Genomic DNA, 27,632 nt, shown 5'->3' with positions numbered 1-27,632 from the left:
GTGGCGCTGCTGCTCTCAGTAACTTTTACCAGTACGATTTTTTAACCAGCCCTGTTAGTGCTGTTACTACCATATTGCTGCCGTGTTACTGTCGAGTCACAGCTCTGTTTGGAATAGAGCTGTGACGGTGTGGGATTTTTGATTGTTTCAATCTTTCACACTGTGGGTTGGTGGCTCTACTGCATGGTGCAGTCTAGGAGTCAATCTGTTCATGTACTGTTTGTGCTGTAGGTGTGGCTATCATGGGTACCGGACATGTTAAATACAGGTGCAATCTGTAGTTTTGAGGGAGCGTTGGTTCAGGGGGGAAATGGCTTTTGACGATTACCACCAAGCTAAGTACAATGACCTCTCAAGTTTTGGATCGTCTGAAAAGAAATACATATTTGTTTCACTTATAACAATGGACAAAGCTGTTGTGATGAAAACGGTGTTTGATCAGCAGAACGCATCTAACATTCCAGAATGAACTCCAACTGTAGTTCAAACCTGATCTAGTCCATCAAGTTCAATTCAATTTTATTTGTAATGCCCAAATTCACAACGGCAGTCGTTTCAATGGGCTTTGTACCGGTAATTGTAAGGTAAACAATCAAAAAGGATCATAAATGCATAGAATTTAATAAGATAATTCTAAACTTTAAACAGACTAAACTAAACTGGCATTTGCCAGCTTCTCTTTAACCCTTGTGCTTTCTTAGATGACCCCACCCTTACATTGACGTGTTCTCCCTACCATGACAAAGGTGCATAAAGGTGGAAAGATTTCATGTAATCCATGGACACCAGTGAAGATCACAAATCATTGAAGAAAAAAGGTTCAGCGCACTGTCTAGTGGGTCTAGATGACCCAACTCCCAATGTTAAAGTGCCTGGGATAGCACAAGGGTTGATATGCAAAGTTTCTGCTTCTATCCGAGCCTCTTACTCAGTAAACATTATTGGACCCCCCCCCCTCCCCTAGAGTAATCACAATTACAACAAAGACACGACAGCCTTTACTTGGGGAAAAAAACACCCCACATCCATTTAGAAATCTCACTATTTTCCCCCACTGGCTTTGTTGCTACACTCGCTGCCTTCTGGTCTCACAAGGATGCCAACTGCCAGCAGCGGTGATCCATACTCATATTTGCCTAAGTTTGTCCACAAAATTTTAAGTAGGTTTCTCTCTGGTTTACCCTCCGTGCACCCATCAGAAAAGCTCACCTTATCCTCAGCCAAGGGGGGATTTGGTTGTGTGGTTCTCCATCTGTTGCTGTGTCCTGATCTGTCTTAAACAAAGCTTATGATAAAAACTTCAGAGTTGAGCACTCCTGAGTCCTAGACTCACTGGGCTGTCCATCTCACATTCACCACAAAAACTTTAAAAATCTTTTGTGGCTTTGGAAAAGATTTCTGTGTTCTGCTGTGTTTCTGGAACTGTGATTGAATTTTGCCCAGAAGAAGCATGTATTTGAGTAAAGATGTTCAAGAAAAGGAAAGATTCTGATAACTGTGTGCTCGTGCTCACAGTCACCACCGACTAGTTGATCTTCTTTGTTGGACTGATCCATCCCACCACAGCACAGCTAGTACAGACTGTGCTCCATCTTGCTCACAGGCTGAGATAATCAGCATCTTTCACACTTCCTGTTTGTTCCATTGCCAACTCTGCAGTGTCATTTCTACCCCTGCTGACGGTGAGGGAGACTCTCCGTCTCTGCGTCTGCGATGTCTGTCAGGTCAAACAGGACGTAATCATCACAGGCTTACAGACGTGGTCCGGTTCAGAAAGTTCTGTATAACGTCATAAAGTCATATGTGCACACTTGAAGCCAAAAGGGTGTACATGCATTTTAAATTACCATAAAAAATGTACATCTTCTGTTAGATTTAAGTTCATTTAAAAGTTATGATTCATAATTCAAAATCAATGAAATTGTGATGATTGATGTGGAAGGACATGACGGCACAACTAAGTTATTAATCTATTTATCGAATTGTTTTTGACAAAAAACTGTTTTAGTTACAATTCTTAGTTGTAGTCCAGATCTTGTGAAACTCTGTGAAAGTGAAGATTTAAAAAAATCACTGTTTTATAAAAAAAGATGAGTTGCTGGTATGAATGAAAATGTTTTGACTCAGGGGGTTCTGCTTCATGCAAGCAAGTCTTTTCTCCCACATTTCCCAGTGAAAGTTCACTCGCCTCCTTCGCCTTTTTAAGATTTCTCTTCTTCACTTTACGTGGAAAACAATGAAGAACCTCAGAAATGAAGAATAAAAAACCTCACCAGGCAAAAGTGTTAAAAAAGAAGTCGTTTTCTGTAAAAAAAAAAACACCAAAAAGAACTTGTTGTTAAAAGTAGATCTCCCTAAATAAACAGATGTGGTGAAAGTGCATCTGAAATAATGAAGTTCATATGTCAATTGTCCTATTGTTCAAGACTTTTCCATTTATTTGCTTGGAGTTGGCAAAGGGATTGGTTTGTTGTCTTTCATTTTCTAGGTCAAATTCGTCTCCAAATCGTGGGCGGGAACACTGGTGCATAGCCACCCCGCAACCCCCCTTTGCCTCCCTGTTGCTGAGAGCTCTTTGTTTAGCTAGCTTACACCCCCTCACGCCCCGAACTTAACATTACTGGTGCAGCAAAAATTGAACTATCCAGCTGTACAGTTTTGACCCAGATGCCAGCTTCAGTGAGGAAGACAAAGACATTCATGGATCTATTTGACTGCAAGTGGATGCATCTGAATGGGGCGGAGCAGGGAGTTTGTGACCTTGCCCCCTCTATTTTCCACGTCACAAATACGATCTTTTTCCAATTGCATATTTTCGTTAGCTTTATTCAATGACGTGAATAAAAAAACATTCAGAAATCCAATTTTAAGCTCAATTTATGAGCTTTAAAAAAATGCTACACGGGCACATTAATAACACTAAAAAGACCCTTTTTATCGAAATGGGTCTTTAAGACACTATTTTTTCCAACACCCTCTAAGACACTTCGGCCTTACCTGTCTATATTTAGAAATTCATGTCCATCAAGGTCAAAGTCTGCCAAATTATCTGGGTTCATCCATGTTTCAGGTCTAGCAAAAACCCTTCCAGTGAAATAATGAAGTCGTCCTTGATATTCATAAAGTTTGTGTTTACAGGCTGTTGACACTGATATGAATAATTAGACAAACGCTTCCTCTTTATTTATGTTTTCACAAACTGCTCCTTTGTGTAATGGCAACAATTATAATTGGCATTTATAAGGGTGTTGTTCAGTGTGGGTCAGTGTGTATTTCCTTATGGGTTTTTTTGTAGCGGTCGGTATTTTTACATATTTGCGGTTTGAATTCTTTGTTCTGTTTGTTCCACGGCCTAGATAAAAAGTCAGATGTCACAGTGGAGGTTCCATACCAACTTGACACTCTAGTGGTTTCAAGAAGTTCTTGATGTATTTGGATGTGGATGAATATTTAGTTTTGCATGTCTGAGAGATACAACTTCTCCCCTCTGTCTTGATCTCTTTCAAACCTTGTCATCTTAGTGCAAAGAAGCCCTTTGAGGTCAAAAAGATAAGAAATATGCATGTTAAATGTATGTATTAATTTTTGAAACTCCAGTGCTTTTTACATTTATCGAATCAAAGCACAGCTCAGCAGGAAGCTGCCAAAAATATGAAACATTTATTAGCAGAGAAATTTACTGTGAGAAAAAAAAAATCATTGGAGGAATAATAAAAATAAAAAAAAAGGAGTTATAAACAGGTATCACTGACAAAGACAGCAGAAAGCGCTTTACACAAACACACAAAATTAGGGAGACTCCTTTCAAATTAAGGCTCTTTTCAGCTTCCGATGGGAGGAGAGGCACTGACAACAGGCAGGCAGCAGCTTCACAGTCAGTCACTAAACTGATAGTAGGAATAAAATTAAAGAACTAAAGCATTTTAAAGCTGCTTAGATTATGGTTTGTTACTTTGGGGCAGATGCATTTGAGAATTTGGCAAATGTCCTTTCTAATTAAACCTTAGCACAACATAACTCATCTTTAGAATGTAATTATTAGTAATTTTTAATAATTAGTATACCTTATTTTTCACTTTTTACTAAATATTCTTGTTTTTGTTGAAGATGGTTTTTATGTTTTATTTGTAATTCATAGGGCCCAAATTTCATCCTGGCAAAACATTAGTGATGGAGCATCTCTCATTTTCAGAATTTCCTCTTTAAAGGTTAAGCAGATAAAAAGTTTGCAGAATGAAACTGAATATATTTAATTGGCGAGTATGAGAACGGCCTCATTAGCTACATTAGAATTTCTCCAAGCCCTGAACAGCGATTTGCTCATCTGCAACAGCATCTCTGAAATGTCCTGAAATATGTGCTGCATTTTGGGTAATGTTCCTTTAATGCATTTTTTTAACTGTCTTTTGACAAGTCTGAGAATATTACAACGTTTAGCTGCACTATCGGCGTGACTAGTGGACACATAAAATGTGTAAATGTGAAAATAGATTGTGAGAAACAGTGATAAAGTTATTTTTTCTGAGCTTCTCTGATATCCAGGTTTTGATGAAATTTGCTGGGAAAGTCTTAGCAGTAAGCACAATACTGGCTCAGTTATAGAGAAAGATTTGAAGACATTTTATCTGATTATGAATGCCACACAATAAAAAAGTGGGTTAAGTGGGTTAAAAGGTGATATCTTTCCTAACAAAAAAAAAACCTTTTTGTCCTCTTTTGACCTTTTCCAAGTACTACTGCCTAACAGGAAGGTGATATACAACTAAATGTTGGTCACAATTGCCCTTGCGGGTGAATAGGGGCTGTCTGCTGGAGAAAAATGGGCAAACCTGTACCGGGCATGCATGTGAACTGCATGCCCTCTCTGACCTCACAGAGCCCTTATGAAATCCATGTTATGTCATAAATGATGTTGTTCATTCTCCATAGCGAAGATGGACACCAATGTTATCCATGGTATTAATGTGTGTTGTCACGTGGACAAGACACCTTAAATATATATTTTTTTTATATCAATGCATTTTATTGTTAAGAGACAAGTTTCTACTTTGAAACTGCAAACAGTTTTCTATTTCTCTTGGATATTTGCTGTGAAGTTGATGCGTCAACTGACTGGAGATAGAACTCCTGTGTAAAGCTTGTGTTGGGGAGGGACAGTCGTCAGACAGAGACGTGACAGAGCTGATATGAAACATTCTGATTGGTTGAAAGTGTGGCATAAGGTCACCATATAGTACATCATTGCCCGTTCATCCTGAGTGTATAAAACTTATATTAGTCCAACGAATACTTCACAGTACACTCACGACATGCACAACAATCATACGTTTCATATTTATGACTTCTCTGAAGGTAGCCAGACGAGCCTCAAGGAAACTGTAGGGCACACCTCCGCTCCCTTAACCCCCTTCAAATGAAAAAAAAACCTATAACGTCGTGTTTTATATTTAAATTTTGACCTAAGAATTTCATTCAATATTTTTTTTTTCTACCCAATAAAAGGAAAATAATTTAATTGGAATTACCAGTTAACCTAAACATCTTTTGCTTGAGAAATGTTTGGACAAACCAATTCTTTCTGCCAATTGATGAACAACACTGAGTCACTGAGCTGATTTAAGGCTCTTATTGTAAAGCAGGATCAGCTAAAGCAGTTCACAGAAGAAAAAAAATGCACTCTCACTAGGCAAAGCTCATTGAAGTTTTTTTTTACTTGTCCCTTGTTGTTTTTTTATCCTCTAAAAGCTGTGAAGACACACAACCAACTCCTGGAGATGAATTGAAAACAGTTATTTTCATTGCAAAAAAATAAAAGCAGCAAAACATCAGATAAATCCAAAATCAATACATTCTGTCACTTTTAAATCACAAATATAAACACTTTCAGGACAAAAATGCATTACTTTTTCTTCTTGTTTTTACATTTGGTCATGCTACTTTCTGCTGTTTGCTTCTTCACTCTTTGTCATTGTCAGGATCAGAAAACATAATCAAGCTGGAAGGGAACAGAGGGTTACAAAAGTAACAAAACACATTTTAAAAAACAGAGCTTGCATTGCATGCAACAGCATGTTTTTTGTTTTTTGTTTTCCCATTTCTTTTGTAGTGAGCAGCTGGGAAACTGTCTCTGGATTACTAGGAAATCCTGAAAATGATCTCCATGACAGAAAAGGGCACTTATGTCAACAAAAACCCACTTTTCAACACTCTTTAGGTAGATTTAAGATTATCATCATCCTTTGACTTAATAAGCCTTTACAAAACGTTGAGTTTGTGCTCTCTTGGGTTAGATTCACTTTCAGGTCCGCAGTTCACAGATTGCATCACAACGCTTCGTTCCTGTAGTTTCAGTTTGTTAAAAAAAGGTTTTCGTAACTCCTCTTGGCCGTTTGCAGTGTCAGACAAACAAAAGTGATGGGAAGATTTACTTTCATCATCACAACATCCTCTCTGTCTATTTAGAAACTTTCTTTTAGAGAGTTAATAGACTTTTCTTGTTGATGTAGTCACATTTTTGGTTTTTGTTTGCTTCCATCTTCACAGTTTCATAGTATATTTTTTCTTTTTACACCCTTGACTGGTGTTGACTGCTACAGCGTTTCTTCCTCTTCCTCAGCTGTTGCGCTTGTGTTATGGGCCGGCACATTTTCCTTTAGGGAGATGTCGTCCACTTGCTTGGCGCCACTGTCCTCAGCGCCACTGTCCTCAGCTTCTTCAGGGATGGATGGGTCTGAGTTGGTTATTACATAACCTGGGAGATTGGAATATATATTGGCCACTATGGGAGCTGTGCTGCGAGAAGTGCGGCTCGAGGCGACCGTTGTGGAGCGTGTTGAAGGTCCCCCACCGGCCAGGTGGGACTGGCTGCTGGTGCTATTGTTATTAAGACCCACCACCACAGAGCCGTAACGGTAGCGGCCGCAAACCATTGGACCCTCCCATTCAAAGGCCAGGTTCCAGCGTGTCCATGTTTTCTTTATTTCTGTCTGGACCTATAGGGATATGAAAATATTTCAATAAACTTTCATTTTTTACTTAAAATACATCAAATTGATTAGGTGTGGGGCTATGATTTAGTCATAAGTAAACAGGTTTTATTTTATCATGCATTAATCCTTATTTTATTCTAGATGGTAGAAAGCAACTTAAGTCTCGATTGCTTGGTTTATTACCAGCATCTCCTCTGTACATGTCAGTTTTAATCTAGGTCTCCATTAAGACACACAATAAATCATTTTCAAATCAAATTTCCTCATAAATTATTTCTAATTTTCTTTTTTACCACCGTTTGTTTAATTTGTCATTATTTTTTAAACAACAGCCATATATACACAGATACTACTGTTGAATGTGTTGTGATATCTGGCCCCTTTTTAGTTACGGTAGTTGAAAGAACGTCATCACTGAAGGAAAAGCTTTGGCATTAAAAGAAAATGCAATGCAGAAATTGTAAGCTGCCTGTTTAATATTTTTGAAAAAAAATTCATTTTAAAGGGGTAAAAATGTCATTAGTATGTGGAAATTTTATAGAAAGAAGGTGAAATCAGGAGTTTGGGGGAATTTTATAGAAACTCACCTCTCCATTGCAGTAGCAATAGATAATAGACACAAAGAAACCCTGAAAGAAAAGATGAAATCATCTCAGTCCAACTACGAAATCGGTTAGACAATGTGATCACAAATGTCTCAAAGTGTTTTCAATACAAATGAAAAATTCAACAACAAATGGTGATTACTGAACAAAGAAAACAGAATCCCAGGGTTCCTTTGATTCTAAGTTTCTCAGCTTTGTCCCTGCTTTGCATAATTACAAGAAAAACTTCAGCAAAATGTATTTTTAAGCCGATTACATGAAAACGAAGACTCTGTCAGTTCAAGTATTTACCCTCAGTTAAAGAAAGTCCACAATGCTCACTGAAATGACTTTAAAAGTAACAATAAATTAGAATTTATTGAAAATCAAATAATCCAAATCAGCCATTACTTTTGAGTTGTTGATTAACAGAATTATTTAAAAAAAATCTAATGAAATAGGCCTGGACAAAAATGATGGTACCCATAACTTAATATTTTCTTGCACAACCTTTTGAGGCAATCACAACAATGAAACGGTTTCTGTATTTGTCAATGAGCCTTTGGCTGCACCTGTCCACAGGTATTTTGGCCCACTCCTCATGAGCAAACTGCTCCAGTTGTCTCAGGTTTGACGGTGTCTTCTCCAAATGGCATGTTTCTGCTCCTTCCACTGATGTTCAATGGGATTCAGATCTGGGCTCATAGAAAGCCACTTCAGAATAGTCCAACGCTTTTCTCTTAGCCATTCTTGGGGGTTTCTGGCTGTGTGTTTTGGATCGTTGTCCTGTTGGAAGACCCATGACCTGCAACTGAGAGCAAGCTTTCTGACACTAGGCAGCACATTTCTACCCAGAATGCCTTGATGATCTGGAGATTTCATTTGACCTTGCACAACTTTAAGACACCCTGTGGCAGATGCAGCAAAGCGGTCCCAAAACAGAACTGAGCCTCCTCCATGTTTCACAGTAGGGACAGTGTTCTTTTGCTTCATTTTTGAGTCTACCAACATGGAGCTGATGTGCCTTACCACAAAGCTCCAGTTTTGTCTCATCTGTCCAAAGGACATTTTCCCAGAAGCTTTGTGGCTTGTCAACATGCATGTTTGCAAATTCCAGCCTGGCTTTTTTAGGATTTCCTTTCAACAGTGGTGTCCTCCTTGGTCGTCTCCCATGAAGTCCACTCTGGCTCAAACAAGGACAAATGGTGCGATCTGACACTGATGTACCTTGATCTAGGAGTTCTCCTTTAAAGTCTTTGGAGGTTGTTCTGGGCTCTTCCAACAGTTCCAACTATCCGTCTACTCAATTTGTCATCAATGTTCCTCTTCCTCTTCGTCCAGGGAGGTTGGCTACTGTCCCGTGGATCTTAAACTTCTGAATAATATGTGCCACTGTTGTCACAGGAACTTCAAGCTGCTTAGAGATGGTTTTACAGTCTTTACCTTTACAATGTTTGTCTATAGTTTTGTTTCTAATGTCCTGGAACAATTCTCTCCTTTGCTTTCTGTTGTCCATGGTCAGTGTGGTACACACCTTTTCACCAAACAGCAACCTGACTATTTTATCTCCCTTTAAATAGGCAGACTGACTGATTATGGGTTTGAAAACAGCTGTGATGTCAATTAAAGGACATACCTGAGTTCATCATGACCCCCTGGGCAATTAGTTCTCAGTCTTTTATGGAGGTACCATCATTTTTGTCCAGCCCTATTTCATTAGTTTTTTTTTTTTTTCTTTAACAATACTGTAAATCAACAAACTCAAAAGTAATGGCTGATTTTGATTATTTAATTTCAATAAATTTTAATTTATTGTTACTTTTGAACATTTCAAGTCATTTCAGTGAGCATTGTGGACTTTCATTCTTTAACTGAGGGGTACCAACAATTTTGTCCACCTCACTTCAGTGCAGTTTGTGTGGTTACATCCTGAACAGGGATCTTTTTTGGGGGGGGGTAAATATCACAAAAGATTAAAGGTTTGAAATCCTCTGAAGTCATGAACAAAAATTACATGTGGGAAAGTCTGTATACTAATATCCCTGCACAGGCATCCCAGCACAAGGTTGCACAGGATTGTAAAGGCAGCTCTTTCTAGGGTCCTAAACTTTAAAAATAAATCCCTTTTCAGCATTACTGTTCATGATGTGTGATATTTTGACAGAAAATTACCTACTGCTTCTACTTTCACATCTCCATTTTTTTTTTTTCTATGTGACTTTATGCGCTCAAAGTTATGTTTACTAAGCTCTTTTAATTGGATGAATTTGTTGCTTTAATCTGATAAATAACGCCTGTTTGATTTGGCTGCAGGATTTAGCAAAAACATCCCCTTGAAAAGTGACTTCTGAATCCCAATTAAAGTTCTGTTGACACTGCGTTTGTCCATTCAGGCACTTGACATCTTGAGCTTAAGAAATGTGCTCTTGCCGGCTGCTTTAATAAAATGAAACTACATTAAAATAGTATTAAAATGAGAAGTTGTTACTCAACATTTTTCATTTATACGGTTGTATCTACGCTCCTTTAATGCCTTAAATTCAAAGCAAAATCGGAAATGGAACTTGTGGATTTGTGCTTGTTTCAGCTTTAGGAAAGTATTAGTGTTTTGTAGACCAGTGTTTTTCAACCTTTTCGAGCCAAGGCGCGCCTTAACCTTGACAAAAATCCTGCGGCACACCAGCATCCGAAAATTTAAATAAAGGAGAAACTCATAGTCTGTATTGATGACCAGTCCCTCCACAATCTCACATGCATTTTTGTGATTTTTATGGCAGAAAAAGCTGGAAGTTGCAGCTGTTTTTTCTAAAAGATGCAATAAAAGTTAAGTTAGTTTTCAGTTATAATTTTTAACTAAATTATTTGAAATTTTATAGTTGTTTTTTAACATGCAATTTTATGTAACCTCACAAAAAAAACACAAATATATTCTTCCTAAATTGTGATTTATTTTTTAATTGTTGGTGCAAAGGACACTGTAATTTTTTAACAATATGATCACAATATGTTTGGTAAATTTTACACAAAAGGACTAACATTATATTTATATCTTCTGTAGCTTCACAAAAAGTGAACATGTTGAAGGTTTATTTAGTTTTTCTTTTGTCTTCATCAAATGTGAAGTCTTTGACAACTTTAAAAAAACTGTTTCAATTTAGTTTAATTGCGCCTGTTGGCAACTTCACCTTCATCCTGTTTCTTAAATGTTGATATTACTTCTTCTTAAGTTTAACATGTAAAATAATCCAGGCGTTATTAGAAAAGTGTTTTAGTTAGAAAGATGACTTTGACCGAACTCTGGGATGTTTGGCTGTTAATAAACAAAAACCTTGAAGGAGAACTAAACTGTTGACCTCTGATGTCATCAAGAAGATTTAAAAACTGTTTGATGTGTGTTTGTTGAGTTTTCAAGACGTTTAACACGAAAGACTCATTGTAACGCAGAGATGCTGTCACTTTAACCCAATGCATCATAGGAGATGTAGTGCAAACAGCCACCCAACGCAGACAACAATGAAGCTCAGGGACGCGTGACTTTTGTTTACTTGTTCCACGGTCTGACACCGGATTCTGTGGAAAGTTACACCGCTATAGACGAGCTTTAGCTGGTATTTTTGTTAGAACTGAGCGACTTTTTGAGCAGAATCGGAACAAGGAAGTGAAGACTTTAACCACTTCTGATTGGTCAGACTGATGACATGTGATTAAGCCTCCAAGAATGATTGGTGGAGACAGTTAAAGGGGCGGGGCTTTTCAGAAAACAGCTGAAGCTGCGGCTAAATCGCGGTACCGTCATTCTTATCAAAATGTCTTTAATAGAATCAAATAAACACACAGAAAAAAGTATTTTATGATCTTTCATGTTCCTAAATACTCAGTGTTTCATGTTTGGATGAACAAAGAGCTGATATCCTGGAGATGGTAAATGTTTTTAGATCGGGTAATTTCCTACGGCACACCTGACCATCTCCCATGGCACACTATTGTGCCGCGGCACACAGGTTGAAAAACACTGGCGTAGACCAAAGTGAGTTGTCAATGTGAACACAGTCCTATATATTATGAAAACTTTTTGAGCCTTTAGGTGTATTATAATAGTCATCTCCCAAAGCAGTATTTTGATCTGTTCTGAGTATTTCTCCAAAAATACCCTCAGAGCACCAGCTTCCCCCCACAGACCCTACAAAAACGTGTGGGCTCCGCACATTGTGACATAACAAAGTAAAACAACAGAGTAGTTCCTCGCCCAACAGAAAGGTTAAGGAAAACCTTTTATTTTTCCTTTCTTCATTATGGATCACTTAGTTTTCCTCCTAACTCTAAAGATGAATAAGGCTTTTGGAAAACTGATCACGACTTTGTACGGTAATTGGTTCAAAAGTTAAAGGTCAAAAATGTGGTATTACCACGAGCACAGCCACCTAATCGTATTTAAGTTATTGGATCAGTTTGCAGACAACTGTGAAAGTGGATCATTTAATTGTGATAGATTGCTCTATTTTCAGTGTATTATGCTGCCAAGGTACAACCTGTCCTTAATGACTTACTCTGAATAGAAAAGCCCACTAATGGTTTCAATCATAGGACTATCATTTCTTTTTATGTCTAGTTTGGACTGATGTGGTTTGGAAATTTTAGCTTAATTATTAACCATTTCCTTAATTTCATCCCCAATTTCAAGAGTCTGTCAACTCTGACTTCAACTGGTGGACGTTCCCACAGCAGGGGAATGAAAATGAGGATTTTTACAAACATAATCATGACAAATGATTGCCAAAAACAAGAATAATTGCTGATCATGAATAACCTTCATCTGTGGTGTAATTTAGTCATGGATGATGCATGTCCGATGCAGACGGACTGCACTTTTACAGTAATTCCACCCAGTTTGTTTGTAATTACCTGCAGAACAAGCTGAAAGCGAGTGAGTCATGCATCCTGTTTGTGAAGCCATGACTCACCGCTTCTTCGTTGTTGTCACGTCTCAACAGAATTATTCTTCATGCTTTTCTTTAAGACAAGAGACCCAAAAAAAGAGGATGTTTCTGACACTTTTCTGCCAGAGTGTCTATCGAAAAATGTAGGATCTGTCGTTTATCTTCCACTAATGGACAGTTGCAGTGTTTGAAGATTATGGTGGATTCACGCTATCAAAAGACCCTCAGCTTTATCATCACTCTCCAACCCCACTGGAGGAGTTTTTTTTTTTTTTTTCACGTTTCACCGTTCACTAAAGCCTGCATGTACTTCCTCCTTGTTGCAGCCTTTTCTTAAACTTAATAACAATAACAATCAGTTGATAGTAGGCTGCTAGTAATTTTGAAGCTGGGGTAACTATGGTGCTCTGGGGTTCTGTCCTCTTTTCTCATCTACTTCTACCCTCCTTCTCTCCTCTATTCTTGATCATTATTCATCATTTAGTTCCCTCTGTTTGGTGTAGTGTGATTCATGTTCTCTCCCTCTTTCCCTCTCTCCTCCTGGGGAGTGGGAGTGCTTCCAGATTCCAGTTGGCTCATCCGAACTCCTGTACCTGACCGTGTACCTCGTCTCTGGCTCGCCTCTACTGCTGCTTCTACACCTGGCTGTGGATCCTGCCTCTGGTTCGACTCGCGCCCCCGGTCGTCCCCCCAACTCCATCTGAATGGTTCTCGTCTGCCGGACGTTAAATATGTAGTTGTAGAATTTGATAAGTTAATTCTTCTCTATGAGTTCTGGTTATCGCCTGTCCGTCCTGGGGGAGGTTCCCTCCTCCATGTGGGCACCCCTGAGGTTTTTTCCGGAATCCTGTTTTTTTTAGGAGTTTTTCTAAGGGCAGGGATGTCCAGTTTGGTTTAGTCAGTTTGTTAGTTCTATTTAGTATTTTCCTATTGAATTCCTTTTGATTCATTAAAGACAAATGGGATTTTCTATGAAGGGACGTAAAAGGCGGAACAGGAAGATGGTAGGGACTGCAGAGAAATGGGTTGTATTCTTTTATTTTTGACAATTTTTTATAACTACATCTTATACAGAGAAATTGATGGATGGATAGAGGGGATTTTTTTTTTTGCATATAATTGCCAATTTCCTTCATGTTTTGAGTGCTATTCCTAATTTTATTAATCTGTAAAACATTCTAAAAGTATTTATTCAAAGGGATTATTAGTTTGTAAATCCTTGCATATATAAACTGTGATACGTTCACCCTCCTGCTGCTCAGCCGTACTCCCTCTGGAGGTCGCTCTTCTTCTCTGTCTGTTGCTTCTCCCCACAGCTGGTTCTCATTTTACTTTGATTTGGTTCCTTTTTAAGGTCTCTGTCCCTGCATATGTTTGTCGCAGCGTTTTGTTTGGATGTTCTCTGTTTGGTTTAGCGCTTTGGCATTAAATAGCCTTAAGAGTTCATTAGTCTCCTGATTCTTCCTGCATCTGGGTTAACCCCCTTGGTTTCACGTAACATTACGCTGCGACCATGTCCAACCCAGCAGGAGATTCATCTCGACGAGACTTACCCGGATCCTCCGCCGGTGATGGTTCCGTCACCGGGACGGAGCGGGCAGACCTGGCTCAGGAGTTGCAAGGATTCATGTCAGGTATGCAGCAGCTCCACGAACGCCTCTCCCACCTGGAACGTGCGCCCTCGTCTTCTCCTCGGCAGACCAGACTGGGCCATCCTGAACCGTTTGATGGGACTGCTGCAGACTGCCGGGCGTTTCTTACTTCCTGTCGGTTGCAGTTTGACTTTAATCCTGACGATTTCCCCTCCGAGCAGTGCAAGGTGGCGTTTGCTCTGAGCTACCTAACCGGAAGAGCCAAACGATGGGGACTGGCAGAGTGGGAGCGCGGATCGGAGCTGTGTCGCTCCTTTCGGTCCTTCTCCGCTCGGCTTCTCACCGACCCACCACGCCTCATCGTGCTGCTGCGTCGGAGCTTCTTCGTCTTCAGCAGGGATCCCGCTGTGTCTCGGACTACGCGGTGGAGTTCCGGACCTTGGCTGCCAGCACCCGCTGGCCAGATGAAGCACTGCTCGACGTCTTCCTGCAGGGCCTGTCTGACGCTCTCAAGGACGAGCTGGCAGCGAGAGAACTTCCAGACAACCTCGAGGAGCTTATCGATCTGGCGGTTCGTATCGACCGTAGGATGAGGGAACGGGGTAACGAGCAACGCAGCCTTCCTGGTTACCGCCCACCGCGTCCCGCGGAGGTTCCCCCGCCTCTTTCAAACTCCTCCCCGGAGCCCATGCAGCTCGGAGCGGGCCGTCTCTCTCCAACTGAACGGCAGCGCCGCATGCGGGAGGGACTTTGCCTTTATTGTGGACGTTCGGGACACGTTGTGCGCAACTGTCCGGGAAACGCCAGGGCTCCCCAGCAGTGAGGAAACTGGTGAGCCGCATTCATTCTTTTTCCTCGCCTTCTCGTCCCTCCACCAAGGTTTTGGTGGCATATGCTGGAGCCCAGGTGGAATTTGACACTCTTATTGACTCGGGGTCTGATGGGGATCTGATCTCCCAGGAGGTGGTGGACAGACTGAAAATCCCCACTGAACCTCTGTCTCCAGCATTGGACATTCATGCCATTAATGGGACCCTCATACACAAGGTTTCTACTCGTACTGTTAAAATTTCTGTGTTGATCTCTGGAAACCACTCTGAGACCATGTCGTTTTATGTTGTTGAATCCCTTAAACCTCCTGTTATTTTAGGGTTTCCCTGGTTGAGCAGACACAAACCTCACATCGACTGGGCCTCGGGGCGGTTTCTGTCATGGAGTCCTTTTTGTCTGCTTAATTGTCTTGCTTCTGCCTCTGTTCGTAAGGTTGTGGAGGTCCAAAAGTCTCCGGAGCCTCCAGATCTCTGTAAAGTTCCGTCTGTCTATCATGATTTGGGCTCTGTGTTTTGTAAAGTACGTGCTAGTTCTCTTCCTCCCCATCGCCCTTACGACTGTGCCATCGACCTCCTGCCAGGGACTCAACCACCGAGGGGTCGCATTTACCCCCTGTCGCCACCTGAACGAGAGGCTATGGACTCGTATCTGCAGGAGAGCTTACAGGCGGGGCTCATTCGTCCGTCCTCCTCTCCGGCAGGAGCAGGTTTCTTTTTTGTGGGGAAAAAAGATGGGGGTCTGCGCCCTTGCATTGATTACAGGGCTTTGAACACTATTACTGTCCGTAACACTTACCCCTTGCCTCTGCTGCACTCCGCTTTTGACCTGCTAAGCGGGGCTCGTATCTTTACTAAGTTGGACCTCAGGAATGCTTATCACCTGGTTCGAGTGAGAGAGGGTGACGAGTTGAAGACTGCGTTTAACACGCCTAGCGGGCACGTTGAATACCTAGTAATGCCTTTTGGTCTAACTAATGCCCCAGCAGTGTTCCAGAGACTGATCAATGATGTACTGAAGGATATGCTTAACCAATTTGTGTTTGTCTATCTGGATGACATTTTGATTTTCTCTCCTGACCCAGAGTCCCACGTGCAGCACGTCAGAGCCGTACTCCAGCGCCTCCTGGAGAACCACCTTTACTGCAAGGCCGAGAAGTGCGAATTCCACTCTACGCAGACTCGGTTCTTGGGGTATGTGGTTTCTCCTGGGAGGATCCAGATGGATAACTCCAAGGTTAAGGCTGTGTTGGAGTGGCCGGTTCCCTCTGGTCGGAAGCAACTACAGCGCTTCCTGGGATTCGCCAATTTCTACAGGCGTTTCATCAGAGGTTTCAGTGGCGTTGCTGCACCCCTTCATAGGATCACTTCAGCTAAGGTGCGCTTTGTTTGGGATAAGGAGGCGGAGAGGGCATTTTGCGAGCTGAAGAGACGTTTCTCTACAGCTCCTATTCTGAATCAGCCTGATCCCTCCAAACAATTCATTGTGGAGGTGGACGCGTCTGAGTCTGGGGTAGGGGCTGTGTTGTCACAGAGAGCGTCTGATAATAAAATCCATCCCTGCGCGTATTTCTCCCGCAAGCTCACTCCTGCGGAGAGGAACTACGATATAGGGAACAGAGAGCTGCTGGCGGTGAAGGTGGCTTTGGAGGAGTGGCGCCACTGGTTGGAGGGGGCTGAGCGGGCATTTCTAGTTTGGACCGATCACAAAAATCTCGAGTACATTCGTTCAGCCAAGCGCCTCAATCCTCGCCAAGCGAGGTGGACTCTTTTTTTTGACCGGTTTAACTTCTCCCTGTCCTATCGGCCAGGGAGCAAGAACATCAAGCCCGACGCCCTTTCTCGCCAATTCCAACAGGAGGAGGTGGAGGAGAACCCCACAGAGGCCACACCCATCATCCCTGGCCACCTGGTGCTTGGAACCACCCGTTGGTTCCTGGAACGGAGGGTACAGGCTTCTGTTCCTGATCCGGCCTCCATTCCCTCAGGCTGTCCAGAGTGCCGGTTGTTTGTACCATCTGACCTACGCACCATGGTTTTAAAGTGGGGGCACTCCTCTCGGCTAGCTTGCCATCCCGGAGTAACGAGGACGGGGTTTCTTATAGCCCAGCGCTTTTGGTGGCCTACTATGTCCTCCGACATAAGGGCCTTTGTGTCTGCCTGTCCCGTTTGTGCCAGTGTGAAGACCCCCAGGACCCTTCCCGCCGGCCTACTTCACCCTCTACCTGTGCCGTCCAGACCTTGGTCCCACGTTGCTATGGACTTCATCACTGGACTGCCAAACTCAAGGGGTAAAACCGTCATTCTCACTATCATCGACCGTTTTTCCAAGTTAGCCCATGCTATTCCCCTGCAGAAACTTCCTTCGGCCAAGGAACTAGCAACATTGATTTCACAGCATCTGTTTCGTCTTCATGGACTTCCCCTCAACATCGTCTCGGATCGGGGCCCCCAATTCATCGCGGCTTTCTGGAAGGAGTTCTGCAACCTCCTCGGGATCAAGGTCAGTCTGAGTTCTGGATTCCATCCTCAGACCAACGGCCAGGTAGAGAGGTACAATCAAGATCTGGAGACTTCCCTGCGGGCAATGTGCAGTAAGAATCCTAAGACCTGGGTTGCACAACTTCCCTGGGTAGAGTACTCCCACAATTCTCTAGTTAACTCCACAGGATACTCACCATTCCAGGCCGCGTACGGATTCCAGCCCCCCTTGTTCCCGCACCAAGAACAATTGGCCTCCTCTTCGGGTCCGGCGGCTTTCGTGAGGAGGTGTCGCCGTACCTGGAGCAGGTTCCGCCAAGAACTCCTGCGGAACCAGGAGCGGCTCACTGTGGTGGCTAACCGTCGGAGGACCCCTGCCCCGGAGTACAAGGTGGGAGACAAGGTGTGGTTGTCTGCTACAGATGTTCCCTTGAAGGGTGGTTCCAGGAAGCTGCAGCCCTGGTACATCGGCCCATTCTCCATCACCCGAATCATCAACCCGGTGGCTGTACGACTGGAGCTGCCTTCCTCTCTGAGGATCCACCCAGTGTTCCACGTGTGCAAGTTGAAGCCTGCTAAGGTCTCTAGTCTCCAGCCTGCTCCAGCTCCTCCTCCTGCTCCTCGGATGGTGGACGGAGGACCTGTTTACACCATTCGGGAGCTTCTCGCCTCTAGGAGAGTGGGACGGGGCGTCCAATACTTGGTGGACTGGGAGGGTTACGGCCCTGCGGATCGGCAGTGGGTTCCAGAGCGCCACATCTGTGACCCCGGGCTGATCACCCGTTTCCATCGCCTCCACCCGGATCAGCCCCGTCGGGGTCCGTCTGGTAGCCGGACTTCGGGGAGGGGGTTATGATACGTTCACCCTCCTGCTGCTCAGCCGTACTCCCTCTGGAGGTCGCTCTTCTTCTCTGTCTGTTGCTTCTCCCCACAGCTGGTTCTCATTTTACTTTGATTTGGTTCCTTTTTAAGGTCTCTGTCCCTGCATATGTTTGTCGCAGCGTTTTGTTTGGATGTTCTCTGTTTGGTTTAGCGCTTTGGCATTAAATAGCCTTAAGAGTTCATTAGTCTCCTGATTCTTCCTGCATCTGGGTTAACCCCCTTGGTTTCACGTAACAAACTGTCTATGCGTGGCATCATTCTTTCAAATAAGTAATGAGAAAATATAAAATGATTACCAAAATAAAAAGTAAATGAGGTCATTTACTTTTGTTAAGAATTATAATTTCATTCATAGATTAATTAGATAAAACAAATTGAATTAAGTGTTTGCAAGTACCCTTCTCATTTCCATTTCCCTTTTCCCTGCAGCATTTAGAAATCTGATTTACATTTATGCTTTTATTTTCAGTCAATTTAGGTCATTTTAGGAGTTTGGGGAATTAAACAGTGTGGAAATCAGGCTAAATCTTTAAACCGTTTGCAATTCCCATACTAGTTATAGAGGCACAGTTGCAGAAAAACATTCACCTGCTGAAACAAATGGTTAAGCAGCCAGGAAATTATTTTTTTTTAACAATCTTTTGGAAACTCCACGAACATGGTTCAATATAGAACTGATCAAGTACCTGAAATGAGTTGAAGAACAGTTCAAAGTACATGCGCATCTCCCAGCTTGGACCCTGAAACGTGTGAGGCATCCCGACAAAGATGATGTAGTGGATTCCAAACACCAACACCAGCACAAGGGTGGATTTTGCCAGTTTTCTGTGAATAGAAATGCAATATTTCAGTTCAGAAAAGAAAAACATACAATCAGCAATTAGTTTATCAAATCAGACTGAGTCCAGTGTTGCGAGAAGGGCATTCTGGCATTGGTCTTATTTTTCCCATGCATATTTTAGTAATGTGGCAGATTGCAAATTTAAAATGTCTTTGAGCAACAATATGCAGCTTGCAGTATTTTGTTTGCAGCATCAACTAATTATTTATTTCACCTCTCACCCTGAATTTCAGTGTTTAAATATTCATGATTCAGTGGTCTTCAACACCAGCCCGGATGAAATAAAGGCCCGTCTCTGGAAGGGCATCGGGCGTAAAAATCTTTGATAAACCGCCTGTGTGAATCAGTGATTCACTGTGGCAACCCTTGAAGGAAATTTGCCAAAAAGGTGAACAAGAAAAGTGGTCTTGAACACAATTTTTTGTTGTTTTCCAAAGCACATATTTCCGCTGTGTGATGGATGAATTCGGACGTTTAAGATATTTTGCACTAAAAACTCCTTAAAGTTTTTGTATGGTAAAGGTTCTACTAGTTACTTTATAAAGTTCATGTTAAAAATTGCTGCTTTTATTTAGAATCCCAAATTATTATTTTTTTCTTTTTATATCAGTAAATAAAAAAATAAAAAACTTTATTTTATTGGATCACTCTTTCCTTTTTATAAAAACGTTGCTTGAAATCTACTTTCACTTAAGTAAAACATCCTTTTTGTGAAAGCCCTTTATTGACTCTTTTATTACTAATACAAAAAAGTTTCTTTCTAAAAAGATTATTGCCGAAAGGGAGAACAACTTTCATGATTAACAAGTCAGAGTGCAATAACGCTTCCTTTGAAAACCCAAGCTTGATTGCATAACTGCTTGTGAGAATATTTCTTAGAAGGTGAGAAACTGTTTTTTTTTTCAAACACAAAATAAATCCATAACAAGGAAATCATCGGAGAGCAAACTTTTATCTCCTCCAAACCAAAGTGTTGATTCTGTTTTAAAACAAAACATTGTTTTTTCCAACAGATTATTTACCTTTTAAGCTTCCTGAGGTTTTGACTAAGGTGTCCCCATTAACTGATAACAATAATCAAGAAGATTATTAATCATGTTTTGGGACGCTGCAATGGTTGGTCCTCTTGCTTCACAGTGAGAAGGTATGCATGTTCACCCAGTGAACCAGAGCGCTAGAATGAAACTATAAATCTGCTTGCAATTGAAAATGTATGTACATTTGACAAACGGAATTCTGTACAGAAGATTGATTGACAGTGGTCTACAGCCAATCAGATGGCAGAGCACAATGTGCCCTGAAAAGAAAAAAAACATGGAAATTGCACTGAACAAAATCTGCAAACAGAGAGACCATGAGAAGACAAACGAGATTTGGCAAGGGGCCACTGTACATCAATTGCTTGATTTGATGCTGCTTGATCTTTTCTATGTGTAGAGCTTTGAAACAAGCTCAGTTTAACTCTTTGATACCGGCGTCGTCACAGAAGACACAAAAACAACAGATGCTCTTACCGTAGAGTACTGTGAATCTTTGAACATTATTGTAATTACCATGATTCCAGCGGATTCTGAACTTGAGAAGAAGCAGCTTTGCAACACTTCACTTCTGTAAAGTGTTGCAAGTCAGAGCAAAGCTGCTTTTCTCCTTTTTATAATCTGTTGAATTTTGTGCTAAATGCATAAACGGTCAATAAATTACAGTAAATCAAAGCTCTGGGGTTAAAGGATTATTCTCATTCGTTCTCACATACTTAAGTAAATACAGTTAATTGCATTTAAACCAATCTCTGACAGAGTGAACTATATGTTGATTTAATCCCCACCAATTCAACTCTTTACACAAAGAGTCCAGCGGGGAGGCACTGGCTCCCATTATTAGAGTTTTTGTATTGAAACATCCAAGATCCTACAGTCTTCCAGTCTCATGGTCAAGTCACTCAACTAATTCTTACTGAATCCAGATTTTTTTGTCTGTTGAGGCTTATTTTCTAAACTTAAAAGTAAACAAGAAGGGGCCGAATATGAGGAACATCTTCTGTGCTTCTCTCCACACACACAAACGTTCATTTTCCTGTTTCCAGACTTTTAAAGCAGTGTGGGCTATTTTAGTTGAACTGTTTTCTGCCTCTGTACGTCACCCCTGTCTTACCTAACCTCACTCAGGGTTTGGGGTGCAGGGCTGGGGGTGGAGGGATAGGACACCTGCTGCATTTGGCGTAAATCTATGGCTCACAGTTCAGTTCATCAAATTACTATCATCATCTGTGACGAATCTGCGGCTCGTCTAAACAAAGCATCCTCTCCTGCTGCATTGCCAAATTGGACTCCCCTTTCAGGAGACATTGAAATGATAATGTTTTTATCTGACAAACTGAAGCCAGCAGCAGCAGGGGAGTAAACCACAGATAATTGCAGATGTGGAGCTGCATCTGTTTGTGTCTTTTAATGCTGACCTCCACCTTGAGTGGATCCCTTGTCCTCATGGGAACCTAAGAGTAATTAGCCCTAATGTCATCTCTGGGGTCCTGGTGAAGTTAGGATTCGAGACCGGAAAGAAATTATTTTCCATTTCCAGACAACTGCGGAAGCGTGGAACACTGTGAACAAATTTGTTCGGGCGGCCGTGGTGCAGCGATAGGGCGGTCGACCCATGATCGTCAGATTACAGGTTCGATTCCCGCCTTGCACACCCATGTGTCGAAGTGTCCTTGGCCAAGACACTGAACCCCATCTTGCCCCTTGGGCAAGACACCAGTGTGTGAATGTGTGTGTGACTCGGTGAATGTGACTGTAAAACACTTTGAGCCTTGTAGGTAAAAAAGCGCTATGTAAGTAGACGCCATTTACCAACAAATTTGTTGAAGTCTCAAAACTATTTTTGATTATAGGAGAGTGATTTATAAATACCTGAAAAGGAAAATGCGCAATAATTTCCAGTTTAAAGTTCAATAATAACTGTTTTCTTAGCATCTAAGCTGCTATTAGAATACACACTAGCCACTTCTCTTTAACCCTTGTCCTATCTTAGGTGACCCCACCCTTACATTGACGTGTTCTCCCTACCATGACAAAGGTGGATAAAGTTGGAAAGATTTCATGTAATCCATGGACACCAGTGAAGATCACAAATCATTGAAGAAAAAAGGTTCAGCGCACTGTCTAGTGGGTCTAGATGACCCAACTCCCAATGTTAATGTGCCTAGGATAGCACAAGGGTTATGAGGTCCGCCTTGCTTGTACCGGGTTGGACCCCACTTTCTCTTCAGAACTGCCTTGGCATGGATTCAACAAAGTACTGGAAACCTTCCTTAGAGAGCTTGTTCCATATTAACATGATAGCATCAAACAGTTGCTGAAGATTTGTCACCACTTTTTAAAAAGTACTGAGTAGTGACTTACTTTTTAAATTGGGGATGAGTAAAGTAAGTTAAGTTCTATTTCATTCAGTAACTAAAGTGAAGTAATCAATTACTCTTTAAAAATGATTTCCCCAACACTGATTCTTGTTTACTTGTTTGTTTGTACACACATTTTATTTACATCTAATTATCTTGTAAGAAATCGGAGCAATCGGTAAAACTTCACCTGCACTGTTCAGTACTCTGGTATTTATCTCGGAGTCACACTGGTTAAAGTTTGTTCTGGATCGATTTAAGTCATTGAATCGTTCTATGAACCACATTTCCACCCACAGAACTACTGCTCACTGGATATTTTTTCTTTTTGAAACCATTCTCTGTAAACCCTAGAGATGGTTGTGGGTGAAAATCCCAGTAGATAGGCAGTTTCTAAAATCCTCAGACCAGCCTGCCTGGCACCAACAACCATGCCACCTTCAAAGTCCTTTTAATCACCTTTATTCCTCATCCTGGTGCTCGCTTTGCATAGCTGCAGACCGTCTGGACCAAGTCCACAGGCCTAAATGAATTACCATGTGATTGATTAGAAATGTTAGGTGTTCCTAATAAAGTGGCCAATGAGTGTATGTGTCGAAGATTTAAGAGCAATAAATGGCAAAAGGTTTTATACAAATCTCTCTGATTCAAAACATTGTATGGAGGACCATAAGAGACAAATTTAAATAAATATGTATGCCATTAAATTATTAAATAAATGTTTCATTATTTAAAATTGTCATTAAATAAATGAAATTAGAAATCAAAAAAGAACATTGGACATCAATAAATTAATGTTTAAATGCATGTGGTATTAAAATATGCAAGTAGTCATTAAAAAGCACATTTGTATATTTCAAGGCATATTTAAATATTTCATGGTCCAGTGTGGGCAGGAAGGGAATAATTAAAATAAATATATTTATTTTGGAATTATTAAATACATGCGTATGTAATTATCTAAAACTGTCATTAAATAAATAATAACAACTCAGTCAGTAAGTGAGCAGCAGTTAGAATTTTTTTTTCTTTGAGTTTTTTTATATATCAATGTCCCTTTAGTCCACATTAATATGCTATATATTATATACTAATATAAATGTGCTTTTTAATGGCTATTTTAATGTTTTATTGTCACAAATATTTAAACATTTCTTTATTGATTTCCAATTGAATTTATTTAATGACAATTCTAAATAATAATGACACATTTATTTAATAATTTAATGGTGTACGTATTTATTTCAATTTGTCTCTTGGGATCCTCCATAACATTGAGCTCAAACATTTTTGCTTGTATGCATTTAGAAATTAGATGTTGGGGGAAAAATACAACATGAAGTATGTTTCTGAAAGGAATAAATATCAGCAGCAGCTTTACTCAGATTAATTCAATGGATTTTTTTCTTTTCACACAATACTAATTATGAGAAAGTTGAGAAGACAGACTATCAGATATCTTTGGTTTTAAAAAATACTAAAAACAGAAGCTAGTAGCAAACTTGAAAATGTTTTTTCTTTAAATTTTTTTTAATCAGTGCAGTAGGGTTAATACAAACCTGTACTGTTTCCGGGTGTCGTACCTCCCAGCGTTTGTCTCTCGAATCTTAGTGGCCAGCACTCGCACGATGTTCACAAACAAAATGAAGTTTAACTGAAACAAAAGAAGGAAAAGATTGATGTTATTTTAGATAGACTTTGTCTTTTTATTAATCACTTTCACTTTTTCTGTCTTAAACTTCTGACATCCAAAGAAAAAGAAACTGTATCTCGTCAAAAAAAATTGTTCCTCCCTCCCCCTAACCCTCTAACATCCCTCTCTCTTCTTCACTCCTCATTTTTTCTGTCCGGTCCAACAAAAGACGGTTACAAATATAGTAAAAATGTAATAAAGTTTAGTCTAATATACAGAAGGGGTTTATTAAAATACACACCTTGTGTGTCAGAAGATTCATAACCCCATGTTGTAAAAGTAAAATTTGTCCAACACAAGATCAGTTTGCTCAGCTGTTGGACCGGACAAGTAAAAATAAATGATAATAATTAACCCACAAATAAGTACAATTCCCAGAGCCCCACTCCTTTACATTAGGTATCTTTAAAAGCCCCAAATGTCACCTGTAGATACAAAAAGAAGGTAACTCAGTAGTATGCAGTGCTTTGGAGATATTTAGGTTAGACTGACTATACAGATAAAAACTGAGAACCTTTTGTCACCATTGATTTGAAACCTTAACGTTTTTTCTTTTCTTTTATGTACACCTCGTAACTAAAGAATCAGAAAACAAAACAGACAGAAAGACAGACAGAGAGACAGACAGACGACTTTATTAATCCCACAATGGGGAAATTTCATTTATCTGTGACAGCAAAAACGACATTCAGAAATAATCTATATATTTGAACATCAAAAAAGGACATCAAAAATTACATTCATAATAAATTATTAAAAACTATTGTGAAAATTATCATTAAAAATTATCATCAAAAATGAGATTCGTATAAAATAAAGAAATAAATATTAAATAATAAATAAACAAATACAGCTGCAAAAGTGTATAAACCTGGTCAACTGCAAAACATGTGATCAACTGTAAAAAAACATGTAAAAACTTTGTTTTTTTTAATTTATTTTTTTCTATAGGAGCTACATAGATTAAAAAAAAAGCATTATTGTGCTATTTCAACTATTGGTCACTTTTAAAAGCATCTGTGGTACTAAAAATGCAAGTTTCAGCTGACAATTAAAAAGTACAGAGATTTTTTAGCATTTGTCTGCAGAGTCTATAAAAATGTCCTTATTTATTATAAAAAGCATAGAAAATGTGAAGTTCAATGACAACTTAGAATCTGCTCTTGATTAACTTACTTTTAATAGCCAGCTGACAACTTGTTACATTTTTCTAACAAAGCAATTCCATAGAGAAATCTTAGTGATAATCGCATCAAAATGTTGGTCTTAATTCTCATGATTTGTCATAGAAAACGATTTCTGCAAAAGCAGAAGCAGAAAATCCAAACAGCTTTCCTATGCTTAAAGTGCCATTACGTTATCACATAATCACATTATCTGCCGTGCTTAAGAACAAATGAACAGCTGGCTTCAGGACCCCTTTGAAGGATCTTAAACAAAAGGTGTTCAGGAACATTACCAGCCTAAAGCCTTTGGATGAATCAACAGTATTACAGCTCTTCACTCAGGATTCAAGGATTTTTGGATGCAACACTGTCAGTACAGTCCCAGAGTGAAAGTGTCAGAAAACAGTAAATCGATGCATCGCAAAACACTAAAAAGACTGTTTTTCCACCTGGGAGTTAGGATTCTCAGATGCTAGCGTGAGCTGAAATGTTATTTAGCAATCTGAGATAAGTGAGTTTTAAAAAGCGGATAGGAACAAACCACTGTTGCATCTGCAGATATGCATCAGCAGTTGGCTGCCTCTATCCACTGAGGAGTTCAATGAGCAGAAGACGACGATGGAAAGAGACAGAGATTTACCTCTCAATTTAGGCAAGGAGATTAAAATAAATAACGGGAACTGGTAACATCCAGAAGGGACTTTAAATGCTTTAAAGAAAACCAGTTATTTCATTTGAGGTAGACAATCAACCCCCTGAACCTAACTGAATGAAAGGAGGATTAAAAAAAGGGAAGTTCAGGATCATTGTCACATTTAGCTAATTATACTGCCAGATATGTCAGAGAAAAGAAACGTTTTATTACAAGCTGTCAAAGGAGGGAAGAAAGATGAAAAATTTCAAAATAAACACACTAGGGTACAGAAAAAAAATCAGGTACAAGTAGGAAGTAAAGACAGTTCATGGTGTAGTAAGAGTGAAGTGGTAACCACTGTGAGTGTCACACTTCACAAGGGCAGAATCTGAACTGAATCCAAGAACTCATCCAGCAGGTAATCGAATATGTTAGTTATGATTATGTGGTTTGCTAGGACATAGTTTCTGCAGAGCGGTAGCAGTTCATCAGAAATTTCCCTCTAAGTTGTGGGCGGGAATGTTGGCATTTCCCATGATCCATTTATTTACACTCTCTCCAGCTAGCTTGCAGCCCCTCACAAACCCTAACCTATCATTAGAGAAGCAACAAAAATGGCGAGCAATATCGGATCTATCCAGTTGTACCATTTTGAGCCACATTGCATTGGAATGAAGCAGATTGTAGCACCTTTGTCACATTTACAAGCTTTTTCCAATGGCATTTATGGTCTGCTCCTGATTCCCAACTATTTTAATGAATAAATACCTAAAAATGCAATTTAAAGCTCAATTTTCTCTCTATATAAATGTCCACCATCATAAGAAGAATGCTAAAAGAACATGCTAAAAATATCAAAACCACTATTTTCATTGAAGGTTATCTATAAGCTTTCATTCTGAAAGCTCTACAGGCTTTTTGCTCTATACGGGCTGATATTTCCTGTGGATCACCTGCATTCCCCTTACGGGTTTGCCCATTTTTCAGCCGCAGACATCCCATATCCACCCGTAAGGACAGTCCTGACTTTAAGAAGTGGAGGCCTCACTAGACTTGTTTATGCGAGAGTTGTTTAGGCTTGTTTAGGCTTTAATGAGCTAATCAATAAGACAAGAAGCCTGGACTGTAGATTAGGCCTTTTCAGGTGGCAGAAATGTTATAAGAATGGGTTTATTTGGGCGCAGCTTCACATCCATTTAATATAACACATGCAGCAGTGCCTGTAGACTGCGACTTTAAAATAATTTTAGCTTAAAGTCCCACTCCGATCATCTTTGGATCCATTTCAAAATAATTCCCAGTGGTCTTTCAATTAGGATTATGCCCTGCTTCCCCACATCGGTGAATACGCTCTCCCACTAGCTTACAGCCCCTCAGACCCCCAATCTAACATCGGTGGTGTAACAAAAATGTTGAGCTATCCAGCCGTGCAGTTTCGAGCCGGCTCAGACGAGAAAATCAAAGACGTACATACAAGTGGATGCATCAGAATGGAGCAGAGCAGGGAGCTTGTGGTCTCTTCGCTGCCAGCACCGCCCCAAGGCTAACACACACACCCACTTGTTGTAATCTTATCAAAACATGGAAAGAGTTTTCAGCGCCCACTTGT

At 40.4% G+C, this 27,632-nt stretch overlaps 1 protein-coding gene across 1 annotated transcript in view; it reads right to left on the bottom strand.

Moving 5' to 3' along the window:
* Positions 1 to 5,611: 5,611 nt before the first annotated feature.
* Positions 5,612 to 27,632, bottom strand: part of pth2ra (parathyroid hormone 2 receptor a) — an 87,805-nt gene continuing 65,784 nt past the window's right edge. Inside the window, exons 10-13 of the mRNA XM_004082021.5 lie at positions 24,090 to 24,184; positions 18,979 to 19,117; positions 7,577 to 7,618; positions 5,612 to 6,992 (exon numbers count right to left, since the gene is read on the bottom strand). Of these exons, the coding sequence (XP_004082069.2) occupies positions 6,591 to 6,992; positions 7,577 to 7,618; positions 18,979 to 19,117; positions 24,090 to 24,184 (678 nt within the window). The 3' untranslated portion in view covers positions 5,612 to 6,590. The remainder of the gene's footprint in view (positions 6,993 to 7,576; positions 7,619 to 18,978; positions 19,118 to 24,089; positions 24,185 to 27,632) is intronic.

This window comes from Oryzias latipes, chromosome 21, assembly GCF_053564925.1.
Source record: "Oryzias latipes strain Hd-rR chromosome 21, Olatipes_Hd-rR_3.1".
Classification (NCBI taxonomy): Eukaryota; Metazoa; Chordata; class Actinopteri; order Beloniformes; family Adrianichthyidae; genus Oryzias; species Oryzias latipes.
The sequence above is the reverse complement of the archived record's forward strand: the minus strand, read 5'-3'. Positions and strand labels throughout refer to the sequence as shown.